The sequence below is a fragment of the Rhinoderma darwinii genome, chromosome 2, assembly GCF_050947455.1.
Source record: "Rhinoderma darwinii isolate aRhiDar2 chromosome 2, aRhiDar2.hap1, whole genome shotgun sequence".
NCBI classification, from domain to species: Eukaryota; Metazoa; Chordata; class Amphibia; order Anura; family Rhinodermatidae; genus Rhinoderma; species Rhinoderma darwinii.
In genome coordinates this window covers 95,001,864-95,015,276 of record NC_134688.1, presented here as the reverse complement: position 1 = coordinate 95,015,276, position 13,413 = coordinate 95,001,864, and the positions used below count along the sequence as shown (strand labels likewise).

General features: G+C 36.6%; 1 protein-coding gene across 1 annotated transcript; it reads right to left on the bottom strand.

Moving 5' to 3' along the window:
- Positions 1–9,295: 9,295 nt before the first annotated feature.
- Positions 9,296–11,479, bottom strand: LOC142740718 (fidgetin-like). The gene has a single exon (XM_075850130.1). The coding sequence runs from the start codon at positions 11,471–11,473 to the stop codon at positions 9,296–9,298; it is 2,178 nt and encodes a 725-aa protein (XP_075706245.1). The 5' UTR covers positions 11,474–11,479.
- Between the last annotated feature and the right edge of the window lie 1,934 nt (positions 11,480–13,413).

The following is a 13,413-nucleotide window of genomic DNA, read 5'->3' as shown; positions in this document are numbered from 1 at the left end:
ATAGATTGTGATGATAAGATCGTATGAGGAGAACATGTTGGTTAATACATTCAGTGAACAATGGATTATTTCTGACTGTTTTGAATATAAAGTTGGGAGTTCCTGTGGGTTTTTTGTGGTGTATCCTTATTGACCCTCTTAAAGAAACTCACCAGCGTTTGTAGCGACATCCAACAACATAGAGAATGAGACATGGTTTTATATATCAGGACAAAGTATCTTCTAAAGGGAAAGTTAAATTCAAATGCATGCGGTTTTCTAAAGATTCACAGAATGATAACGACAACATGAATTAGATCATATGTGAAGTGCTTCAAGTAGGTCTACAAAGCCTGTAGCAGTAGCATCCATTTAGATGTCTTTAACAGTTTTCTGGGGCTAAAACAGAGGAGCACTCTTCATTTTGATGATCGGCAGAGTCCTGCGGTCAGACCCCCATTGATCAAACATTGATGACCTATCTTAAGGTAGAGTCCCGTCTAATTTTCAGCTTATAAAGTATTAATGTTGCTGGATAGGTTTTTCTTAAAGAGGATCTTTTTTAATATATAGATTTTTTTAAGCACATACCTCCCCTTATTCCTGGTGTCCTTTTTATTCAAGTGCTGTAATTATTGTTTTTTTTGCCCCCCCCCCCCATTGTCCTGGCTCCGCTTCGTGCCTAGCATGTTAATTTTGAGTAAAGGCACAGAGAGGTGGAGACCTCATCCCTCCTCAGTAGGCGTTGCCTCCTGCATCACTGTGACGCTGTCCAATCAGAGCCGGTCTTCTGCATCACTGTGAGGCTGTCCGCTCAGATTGGACAGTGTCACAGTGACGCCTACTGAGGAGGGATGAGGTCTCCTCCTCCCTGTACCTTTACTCAAAATTAGCATATTAGGAACCAAGCAGAGCGGAGGCAGTAGTAGGACAAAGGGAGGGCCAAAAAAAAATTAAAATTACTGCACTGGAATCGAGAGGACGCCAGGTATAAGGGGATATCTGTGGTTTCAAAAACCCCAAAACATAACAGGTTCTCTTTAACGGGGCCACAAAAACAATAAAATAATCAGAAATAGGACAATTGCTTCTATAGTGACTTCTCCTTCTTTTAAATGTATTGGTTGTAATACGCAGAACAGATGCAAAGTATAAAAAACAATAACTATCATGCTGGAGAGCCACAGATTGGAGACCACTGGTATAGGCAGCCATAAAACAATCTCTAGCTTGCTCACAGATCTGCTGTTACGCTATCCTGTGATGTTTTTGGAATTCTTCCACTGCTAATAGAAGGATTTTCAGGAATAACACTGGTATAGAGAATTGCTATTGAACTATCCTCTAATATATGTAAATGATATCAAATGTAGAAGTACAACTTTAAATACCTTCCAGAGCTTTCTGGGAGTTATAGTCCCTATGTAGTAACCGGACAAAATATTCAGAAAGAATATATTGGTATCAAGCCTCCAACACCCACTTGTCATCACTTTGAAGTTTTGCTCTGCACTTCTATTGTTTAAAACTCTCATCTCCTTCCACAATGGACAAAGACTACATACATGCCCCAGGAGTCTTTACTTTGGTACACTATTTCTTTGTCAAATCAATGCAGCCATTTATTTCCTGTTTTGCATCAGTTCATGTAAAGGCAGCATCAATAGTTTTGTTGCTATATGAAAACCAGAATTTGTTGTCCCTGTGTGTAATTTTTGGCGTTGTTACCATGACCCTTAAAGGTTATGTACACCTTTGAATACAATTATTATTATTATTAAAAATAATTTTTCCTTTTTCAGATACAGCTGCATGGTATTCTGTATACAGAGCAGCTGTATCTAGATCTGAAACCTGTATCCGTCAGGACAGCGGCACTGACGGGTTCAGTGTTAGCGGGTCCTGCATGTCTCTGACACGCAGGATCGAGCTGTTATCGGTCACATCTAAGTTCATAACAGAGACATGCAGGACCCGCTGTCACCAAACCCGTCAGTCCCGCTGTCCTGACGGATTCAGGTCTCAGGATAAATTGCAGCTGTATCTAAAAAAGTTACAATTATTTTTCATAAAAAGTAATTAGAAAGTTGCACCAATCACACTGATACATTGTTTTGTTTTTTTTATTTATTGTTTTCAAAGTTGTACATAGCCTTTAAGAATTTCTTTAGAATATTATCAAGTAATGACAGCAATGTACATAAATTCTTTTTACATGGGTATATATGGGCAGAATAGAAACTTTTATCATGCAATCAGTCTGGATATTATAGTTCTGATAACAGCCATAGACCAATCTAGGAATGTCATCCAGCCATGGGTCAGTTACATTCTGAAACAGTCTTTGTCTTACTATATGAGTCATTTTTAACACATTTATACAATTTATTCCTTCACCATTACAGGGATGTGGCTGAGGAATTACAGTGCCGTGGTAGTTTTAGACAGTGCTAGTATTTCACAAGTAATTAATAAGTGGGAAGAAGAACGATGTGTATCGCTAGTCGAGTGTGCATGTCTAATGTCTGAGACAGTGTCTCAACTGGTCCGGATTGAAAGTCTCAATAGAAGAACAGCATTCACTAAATAAAAAAAAGAACTCAAATTCCCAAAAATGCAAGATGCAAACCAATGTGAGAATAAACAAGGTGATATTGTCAGAAGGAATAGGGGGGTCTCTAGAACAGATTTAGTAGCGTTAGCCTAAAACAGTTGGAAATAATTACATCCACAAAGAGAGTATTGTCTGTAAGCGGTATGCTTCACACACCAACCCCATGAGTAACACAGAAAGCTTGTATTTCACTGCAAGATAATCCTTTTTATGTCGATGGAGAATTCTTTATTTTGATGCATTCATTTCCTGAGCCAAATCCAAGGCTCAAACCACTCTATTAGAGAATTAAGTGGATTTTACTGGGTATGTATCACTCATTCATTAGATTTAATTTGAGTGGGAGGATGGTGAGATATACAGTATAAGGAGACACATTATGGAAATGGTATAAAACAATGTTTGTCCAAGGTTTACATGATCAGATAGATGGCTCAGAGTAAAACGTGTGCTTGTTACAATTGCTAGGTTGGGGCCACCACTAAGCCTAAATAACATGTTTACATTAAGCATTATTCCCAGCCGTTAGTCTGGAATATCAAATGGGCCATAGGGGGCAGACGTTCATTGCAGTGTTCCTATAGCCTAATGCAAGAGATGATGGTACACTTATTTCATTTGGAAATTTGTTATATGTTCTAATATTAGATTGTTCTGAAATCAACAGCGATCATTTGCCAATTCATTGTTAACAGTACTACACCAGTTAATGCTCTGTTAAAACAATAGGGAGATAAGCTAAATACTTGTAAATGGAAATATTCAATTTAGAGTTTTAGAAAAGTCTCAGAAAGTAATTAAAACACAATGGGGTTTGTGTATAAATTAGCAGAAAAGAGGCAAAAGTTTGATGGAAAATATTAACCTATGTGTCATATTAATGAATTTAAGGCTACAACTTCTCTATTTCCTCATCACATTACTACAGTTATCTTCTCCAAACTATAGATAAAAAGCTAGACCTGTCCTACGGACCTCCTACATGGGTATAGTGTCTCAAAGCATTGTGATACTTCAGTTTTTTTGGCTTCATTGCATCAAAAGTGAATACAGATATTAGATCCAATGCCCCTCAAGAGGTCTAATGAAATGATTGCCCATCCTTCAAATGTCTTTAATGCCCTCTCTGTGGTATCAGAACCCCATGGCATTCTTGTACATGAGTTTGTGAAAGGCTTTCACAAACCAATATAAATAGGTCGTGTATATCTTACTTCTCTTCTGGTTCTAAAAGGTTCCATTAAGTCATAAACTCCTGAATGATTAACCCCAACAGTTGTCCAATGGCTATGAGAAGACGCATGTCTTTATCAGGGATCAATGAGACATTATTAACAATCATGGCGTCTGCAGGAACATTCCTTTACTTGAGGTAGTTAAGAGAAAATTACTTTGGCACCAAAAAAAAAAGAGATGGGTTTCAAGGGGAACAGCCCTAGTTATGGTGGGGCACCCTAACAGTGTGAGATTACTATTGTTGATGAAGGGGGCAATACATTAACACAAAGCAATCCTAAACCCGATTGTCAAAGAATTTTACCATGCTGTAATTAAACCATGTGAATGTACGAGGAGGCATACATTGACAATGAAGGGTTTGTAATGGATTTATAGATAGTTTGGTTAAACAGTGCGTGACTACTAAATTAGGATTATGAGGCTTGTTACTAATGGTTTTCTGCTAAATAAGTGTAGAAGAAGTATTAAATTTACACGGGGTTTAATGTGAAGTGAATGTTCCAATATAAGATCTAGTCCCCTACCCCGTATGAATACTTTGAATGTGAATGTGTACTGTACGATTGTTCGTTGTTTTATGGGATGACTGTAATATGTTTTATTTTCTTTGCAATCTATGAAACATAGGAATTTATGACATAAATATTTCTATATTATGCAAAAACTAACGAACATAAGGTTTCCTTACTGTATCTTTACCACGGATAACCCCTTCAATATGGGAGCCTCTGCAATGATCAGATGACTTTGTTGGGGAAGCTAGCCAGACATTTTCCCTGCAGTGGCCACTGTAGGGTAAATGTAGTATTACATGGAAGGCTTGAGTCCGTCAGATCGAGAGCGGCTGCTTGTTAGCAAATATCTGATTTAGTGTTCTAACATCCATATATATTATATGGACAGGGTTTGGGTCAACTTCTTTATCCTCTACCACCGCAGCCATTTTTCATTTTTATTTTTTTACTTTAGTATTTTCCTCCCTGCCTTCCAAAAGCCATAACTTTTTTTATTTTTCATCAACAAAGCCATAGGAGGCTTTTCTTTGTGGCACAAGTTGTAATTTTGAATGGCACTATTTATGGTATTATATAATGTACTAGGAAACCTTTACAAATAATTTTGTGAGAGAAATGGAAAAAAATAGCAATTACTCCATTGTTTTTTGGGTTTAATTTTTACGTCATTTACCGGGCGGTAAAAGGACATGCTAACTTTATTCTGCGGGTCAATATGACTCCTGTGATACAAAATTTATAAGTTGTTTTTTTTTTTTAAATCTTTTACTATTTTTACAAAATAAAAAGAAATTTTTTTTAAAAAAATTTGTTTTGTGTTTCCATATTTTGAGACCCATAACGTTTTACTTTTTCCATCAATAGAGCTGTGTGAGGGGCGCGCTGTAGATTTTCTTGGTATTATTTTAGGGTAAATTCAAGTTTTTGATCACGGTTTATTCCATTTTTTGGTAGGTAAGGTGACCATAAAAAAATGTTGCCTTTTTTTTTCACAACATTCAACCTGTGGCTTAAATATTGTTATATTATAGGAGTTCGGAGATTTACGGATGTGTATATACAAAGTTTTTTTTTCCCATTGTTTACATTACTTTAATGGAAGAATTGGTGTTTTTTTTTTTTTACTTTTAATATTTTTCTTCTATATTCCTAAAACTTTATTCAACAAATGTTTTCTTTTTACTAGGGGACTTAAACATGCGATTGTTAGATTGCTTGCACAATACACTGCAATACTTACGCAATACTTATATATTGCCGTTTTTTGTGCTTTTACCATAAGTGGTTAAACAGCCAGAATAGGTGTTATCTCTGATCCGAGTTGTTAGGGCGAGATGTCAGCTGTAACATACAGCTGATACCCTTGGCGCAAGGAGTGGGCACAGCCCGTGAGTCCTCTCCATATTCCTCCCTTCCCGACTATAACGTACATATAGTGTACATCAAATGTCACAAGGGACTAAGGAGAAACCGGTCAAAATTAACTTCTGGTATGTCATAGATCTATGTGAGAACACCATATTGGTGAATTCTGTGATCTGGAACCAACACTGATTGCCATTAAATTAAATTAAATGGCTCTATAGACAGATAAATTCTCTTTGGGATTGCCAATAGATTTCTATTATGAAAATGTGATACAACATTTTTAGTATCTTCCATTTCAGTATTTCCATTATCAAATGTCTTAGCAGTGCCAAAGGAGTTTGAGCGCTGAATAGATCCTTTCATTATGGAAATCAGTGGTGGTCCAAGATCACGGACTTCAAAAATGTGATCTTCTCACACATTTCATTTGACTGAATATCTCTTCAGTAAGTAAAGCTGGTGGCCAATATTTTGACTGGATTTTCCCTTTAAATAATCATTGTTGAACAGATATGGTCTTACTGCCAATTGGTAATACATGTATGCATCCAAGTAGGCCTGGTACAGATGTAGTATGTGATCTGAAATGGGAACGCTATTCTATTTTAGATAGATCATTTGAAGATCCAGCTTATTGGGAAAGACAATTACAGGTGGAAGAGCTGAAGGAAAAATAAGAGGACCTCTACCAACAAGTTAAATGGTTACTTAGATAGAAATCATGAAAATGACATTGAGAAGACCCAAATTGAAGACAGGACATGCTGGAGAAATGATGGTCACCAGAAGTTGTAAGTGAATAGACTTCAATTATTAACACTAGATTTTAGTAGGACAGATACAGATATGTGATCTGAATATGTTGTGACATTATAAATTGCTATCCTAAAATTTACATTGATATGAATTTTGGCATGGTCCAGGTTTTTTGTACATTGACATTTTTTAAAAATGACACTACAACACACTACTGTTAATAGGACCAGCTTATCTAGATTTGGTGTGCTGCCAACATACTACGCACTACAATGGAGTCAGTCATAGGCTTACCAACATGAAAAGTTTGAACCTCAAGAGCCGTGCACAGTCCCTGAATGTAAATGAACAGCATAGCACATTGCAAAATTTTACCCACATTAGGCAGAATATTATACATACATTACATCGCAACCCATTATAAAGTTGAACTGTACAAAATGAAATTTTTAGCATCTTTGGTTTAAATCAAAATTAAAACAAAGTATAATTTTAATAATTTTTGACTCCAGACTGAGTTACAGAGAAGGCGGGAGGCAACCGATTAAATATGTACTATAAAACTAATAGAACTTTCTATTACAATATTTCAAAATATTATTCGCTAACAAACTTTGGTTTAAAGAGAACACATTTTCACATGAAAATGAGGCATACATAAACAGACAAACAAGACCACCAGTGATCAGTAAACAATCTGTTAAGAAGAATGAACACTGTATATAGTAAATATGGGTGGACAGTTCTGTAATTTGGCATTCAGTGTAATGAACAATTATCCCTATCCCTAAACACTTTGGTATTTTACATTCATCTTTACCTAAACACTACGAGTTCTTTGGTCATTTAACAAAAAGATGCTTTTAAACATTTTTCATCTAGTAAACTAATGTATTATAACTTGTTATAAATAAATTAAAAGACATACTGTAACCTTTGTATTTTGTGCATAATATGAATGAGATATGTTTCCACTCATGCTTTTAACCAGGGATGTAGCTCTCGAGGGTGTAGAGGTTGCGGTCGCAGCTAGGCCCTGGAGCCTAAAGCGTTCCAGAGGGATCCTCTGTCCCATAGGTGGAGACCAGTACTATAAATTATGTGTGATAGTTGGGAGGTCCTGTTATAGATTTTGCATTGGGGCCCAGGAGCTTCACGTTGCACCACTGCTTATCACCTTCACATAAATATGGTCAAGTATCAATCACATTGTTTGTATAAAACATTCAATTTATCTGTGATTTCTAAGAATCTACAACATACTTGTCATAGGATACTTCATAAATATGTTGCAACTTCACCTGGACGAAAGCATATAGCTTTTTTTTTAACTTTTGGGGCTGTCATTAGTTGAAGAAAAAAACTGAATAAAATGTTGAAAAATATGGCATACAAAAAGCCTGCCATTTTTTCTGATGCATTTACTCCATTTATTTTTTGTCGTATGCCAATTGATACATGATCCCTTAATGAGGGCAGCCATTTTGAAGCCTAGCCATGCAACAAAGTGTACTGAATCAGTTATCTGAACATTGGTATGGCTCAAAAATGGCTTCTTCCATTGTGTGTAATAAACCAAAACACTCAATATTAGGGAACCTTTTCTGAAGAATAAAAGGGCTTAATTCTTTTAGTTGGATGGAAGTAAGCTCTGATGTTGGATCAGTTGTGGGGAAGACTATGTATTTCTCTTTGTCTAGTTATCAAATTAAACTATATCACAGCTGTAAACATTGTCAACAAAAAAAGACATATGTGAAATTCTGACCTAAAAAACATAGCAAATATTATCCAAAAAGTGGTACTGACAATGTGTTCCAATCTACCGTGCTACTGACACATTTTGAAATCACATTACTCCATAAACACTACAGTAACAATGAAATAATAATAATTAAGAAAAAAATTAGAACCGGGTAAAAACCTTTGTAGGACATTTTGTTCCTGATAACTGGAGTGAAAGAACTGGCAATACATTCAATCCTGGTAATAACTTCAAGTACTTTATGGTCTCTAATTCAAATCTTGAAAATGAGTCCTATAAACATTCTTTTTGGAAGTAAACGTTTCCTGAGTATTTCGAAATAAACATGAAGAACAAAAAAACAAGTTAAAAAAAGAAATACAAATGGTTCCTATACTTAGCTAGCAGTGTACTTTTCTTTCCATCCCTTCTTAGTTGTTGGTTCTTGAGCCTTGTACAACGCAATCGATTGCTGTTTCTGGTCACCTAATCTATGACAAGTATGAACTGGGCTCCCCAAAGTGCCATGAAGGGGCTATCATTTTCTGCTGATCAAAACATTTACATGTGAACAGACCGGCTGTGACGAGCCAGTGGAAAAAGTCCTTGAGATCATGTTATACTTGCAGAACATCTTAATTCATAATCACCAAACTACAGTGGCACTGCCATCATCTGGCAATATATATAAGATATCCTGAGTACAGTGAAGAGCTACATTTTTTTTTACAGGTTTCCATATGTAAAAACAAAATCAAAAGTTTTGATTTTTTTTTTCAAAAACATTCATGGTGTGAACATTACTATACAAATATGTGAATGTGTATATATATATATGTGTATATATATATATATATATATATATATACACATATATATATATATACATATATATACACGTGCACGTGTAAAAAAGATGCCCATCACTCAACATCAAATTGTCACATTTAAGTTTACAGGGATAGAAACACTTCTTTAAGGTCTCCACTCATGTTAAGGACTCAACACACGCACCCTAAGAAAAAAAACAAAAACAATGCCAGTGTTATGTCAAGGAATTAAACTGATTTCATTCCACAGTTAATGTCTTGAGCCATACATTTTATTCCATTCCACATATAAGTCTAATTGCTTTTGGGAAGTACCAGCTCGCAGTTTACAGAACGCCCCCTCAAAGTCTTTGTAGGATGTCGGTTGAAGTTGACCTGAAATACCATGGAGATGATTTGCTCCAGCTTGCTGGCAGAGTTGAATCAGCTCATTGCCAGAGTAGCCCTCTGTGTGCTGAACCAGTAGGGCCATTTCCCTTTCACTAAGGCAGTAGTTTTGTTGAGCCAAAGTGTGATGTAGGATTTGCCTTCTTGCTAGATTATCAGGGGGAGATATGTAAAACCGCTTGGCAAACCTATGGTGAGCAGCTTCATCAACATCATCCGGCCTCTGTGAAGTTCCAATAAAGATAATGCTATCATCAGATGAGGTAGCTATGCTATCCAAGAAGGAGAGTAGTTGGGACTTCAGATTACTGAGGTGAGTATTTTCCTCACTGATATGCGCAGAAAGTAAGAGATCAATTTCACTAATAAAAACCACAGTAGGCTGATGACAGCTTGCCATGTAAAACACAGTCTGCAAAACCTTTTCACTCTTGTTCTTCCATTTAGAGACAAGTATAGCACTGTTGATTTTCAGAAATGTAGACCCCAGCTGGGTTGCAATGCACCTGCTCAAGAGGGTCTTTCCTGAACCTGAAGGGCCAAACAGTAAAATACTTTTTGAAGGTCTGTTGGCTCCAGTGTATGCACCAGGTCTTAAAATAGGCCACACTAATTCTTCTTCAATTGCCGCCTTTACAGATACATGGCCAGCTATATCAGTCCACTGCACTGGGAGCCCGCAGTCCACAATTTCATCATTGACAAGTTCTAAAATTAGAGGATCCACATTTTTTAACTGGTCATCTGATGGGTTACAAAATCCTGGTGGTTTAATCCCTGAAATCTGTATTCTCTGTGTAAAGACATGTCCTTGTACATTCCCCCTCCGTTCACCATTTATTACTGGTGGTGTGAACTTACCAAATGTTTCACCAGATCTTAAAGGGACCTCTTCATTGTATGTAGGTGAAATCATTGCCTTCATCGACTGACTGCTGTACTTTCCTATTTGTTCTTCTTCTGCGGCTGCATGCTTTCCAGGTTTAAAGGGCATCTGAGTGGTTTCACCATTGCGACTGAAGCCATTTCCTCTGCATTCATTTGGTACATTGTCAGACATCTGAAATGATGAATCCGAGGTAGTCTTTGGTTGTTCATAGCTGTATTTTCTATATTTTCCTTCACTTTCCTCCGGTGCCATATCAAAAGCTTTCCTTTTCAGGGCACTGCTTGACTCTGTGCTCAGTGGAGAGACTGAGATTGGCGCTAAATTAGAACTTTGGTACGTGTATCCAGGGACCACAGTAAGTCTTGATGATGCTGTATGAGGTGGAAGTGGTGTAGGTGCAGCAATACCTGAAGGAAGATAACCAGAAGGATGTGCTGGATGCATCCCTCCATATCCAGGTTGGGTTGGGTAGCTGCTTGAGCTGTAGTTGTATATTGTGCCAGAAGAACTATATCCATGAACTAAAGCTGGTGAAGAATGTGTTGGCTGAAGTCCTGAGCTATGGAGAGATGATGGGTGGCTTGCTGGAAGTGCTGCAGTGGGTTGGCCGCAATATCCAGATGGGAGGTATGTGCCACTATAAGTTGAGGTATAATCCTGAGGTGCCACAAGACCACTTGCAGGATTAGGTGCTCCACATGTACTACCAGGATAAAGTGGTTCAGGCAAATTGCCAGATGCAATTGTTGGGCTGCCCAACCCAATGTGTCCATTGCCTGATTTGGAGCCAGCCAAACTATCATGTATAGAGTTTACTGTATAGGAACTATCAGACCCATGTGACATTTGCCAAGTTTCAAGGTCACTCTTCTGTCCATTAACAGGTCCAAAAGCCCCATCTGTGTAGGTACTCAGTGGTGCTCTCTCATATGGTGATTCTAAGACCCCAGAGTACTTTTCTGCATATCTCTTCAGGAGGTTAGAAGCAGTCAGTGCAGATATGTCATCGTTTGCCCAAGCGTAATTCAGTCTTTGTCGACTACTTTGAAAGGCATCAGTTTTATGTGCCGGAGATGAAGTAGTTGAAGAGACATCGAGGTGCTGCTCTGGCCACTGGTTCAGGGGCTGGGCATGCTCTGGTGTCCAGTGCATCTTCAAGAGAGCTGAAATATAAGTAAAAATACATATCAAATCTGGGTTACAAATTCCAGAAATGAGCACAATGTTAGTGGTCTAAACTGTAGGATGGGTATTGATAGAAGAAACATGGGTAAAGTAGCATTGCTCCCCTTCTCACTCATAGTATCCAAAATGGCCGCTTAGTGGTAGTGTTCCAGTATCTTCAATTTTCTTTGAACACAGAGAACATTCGCATTAAAAGCCATTACTAGCAGCTAATAATCTACGTTGGACGACAAATGGTAAATCATGCCACTCAACCTGACAGTACAGCTCCATGTACATTTGGCCCCCTGGGTTAGAGAAAACAGATGAGAACATGACTTCACATGTTCACAATCACAAATCCAGTTATGGCCAGTACCGATCTGGATTCGCAGGGTTGTTTGAGGAATATTTTAGAACCCATTTTGCAATATCACACAGTCTGATAACTAATTTACATCACTGCTAAATATATTTAAACCTAAAGTATTGTCCACAGAACAAATACAAATTTTAACTGTAGAACATTATAATTTGTAGGGAGGAAAGTCTTTGTATCAGAAAAGTTAGAAGTTTCTGCTTAGTAAATTCAAGCATCACTGTCATAGCTAAACTATAGAATGCATAATTAACATGTCTTAATGGCATTGACAATGTACACTTACCCATTAAATCAATATTTATTTATATGGTTGAAATGCATTTCCTGAGAAAAATGATCTGCTTCTAAATCACATATACTTTGGCGTCAGCTGCAAACCACAGATCTGAAAAAAGACAAGAGACGTATGGATGGATTTTATGACTTTAACCAGCACTTTGCATACATTGCACTATACAGATTTTCCTTCTACAAAAAAAATATTTTGCTGCAAAATAATAATAGGTGAGACAAATAATGGACAAAGTTTATATTATATGTTATTCAGGAGTCAAAGAGGTTCACCATCTCAATTTATGCCTACAAAATATGGTAAATACAGCAAGTTGGACGTCAATTTATTATTGCATTTAGTTTGATTTCTATAAGAATACGAACTCTAATTTATCAAGAATGTTCACATTCCAGGCTCCATGTAATATAAACTTAACATAGTGAATGAGATTTATCAATAGTGTTGTAGGATGCATGAATTTACAGTATTAATAGTGCAAACTATATCAAATGTATCAACATGGTGCAACTTGATAGGCCTGATAGTTAATGTACATATACACGTTGATGTATTTTAGCCATACCCCTTTATCTTTACCCTTTTAAAAACTGTTGAAGTCAGTGTCAAAAATTTCTAAAACACATAATAAATTTGAAACAGGTTGAGAATTTTGTACATTTTTGGAAAATGGTACATATTGTATGGTAAATTTTGTGCAACTCGCTGGACACTTTTCTTCTTATGCCATCTAATAGCTGATGTATTTTATACAGATATTCTGCAGTAAACAAATCGCACGTGCCATTAGTTGCCACACTTTACCACTTCTCTTAGCCAACAAGCTACCCTTTATTTAGACACTTTCCAAAACTATTGAATTCTGAATTTTGCTTAGTAAATCTCTCCCTTTATTAAATAAATTTGTAACTAACTTTTTCAAACATAATTCAATTCATATTTCTGACCTCTGGTTAAAAAATAAATTAAAAATATCTATCTATCTATTTATCTATCTATCTATCTATCTATCTATCTATCTATCTATCTATCTATCTATCTATCTATCTATCTATCTATCTATCTATCTATCTATCTATCTATCTATCTATCTATCTATCTATCTAATCTATATATATATAGATATATACACACACACACACACACACACACACACACACACACACACACACACACACGTATACACATATACACACACATAAAACATTTAATGAGACTTGTTTATTAAAAAACAGGTATTTGAAAAAAAAAAAA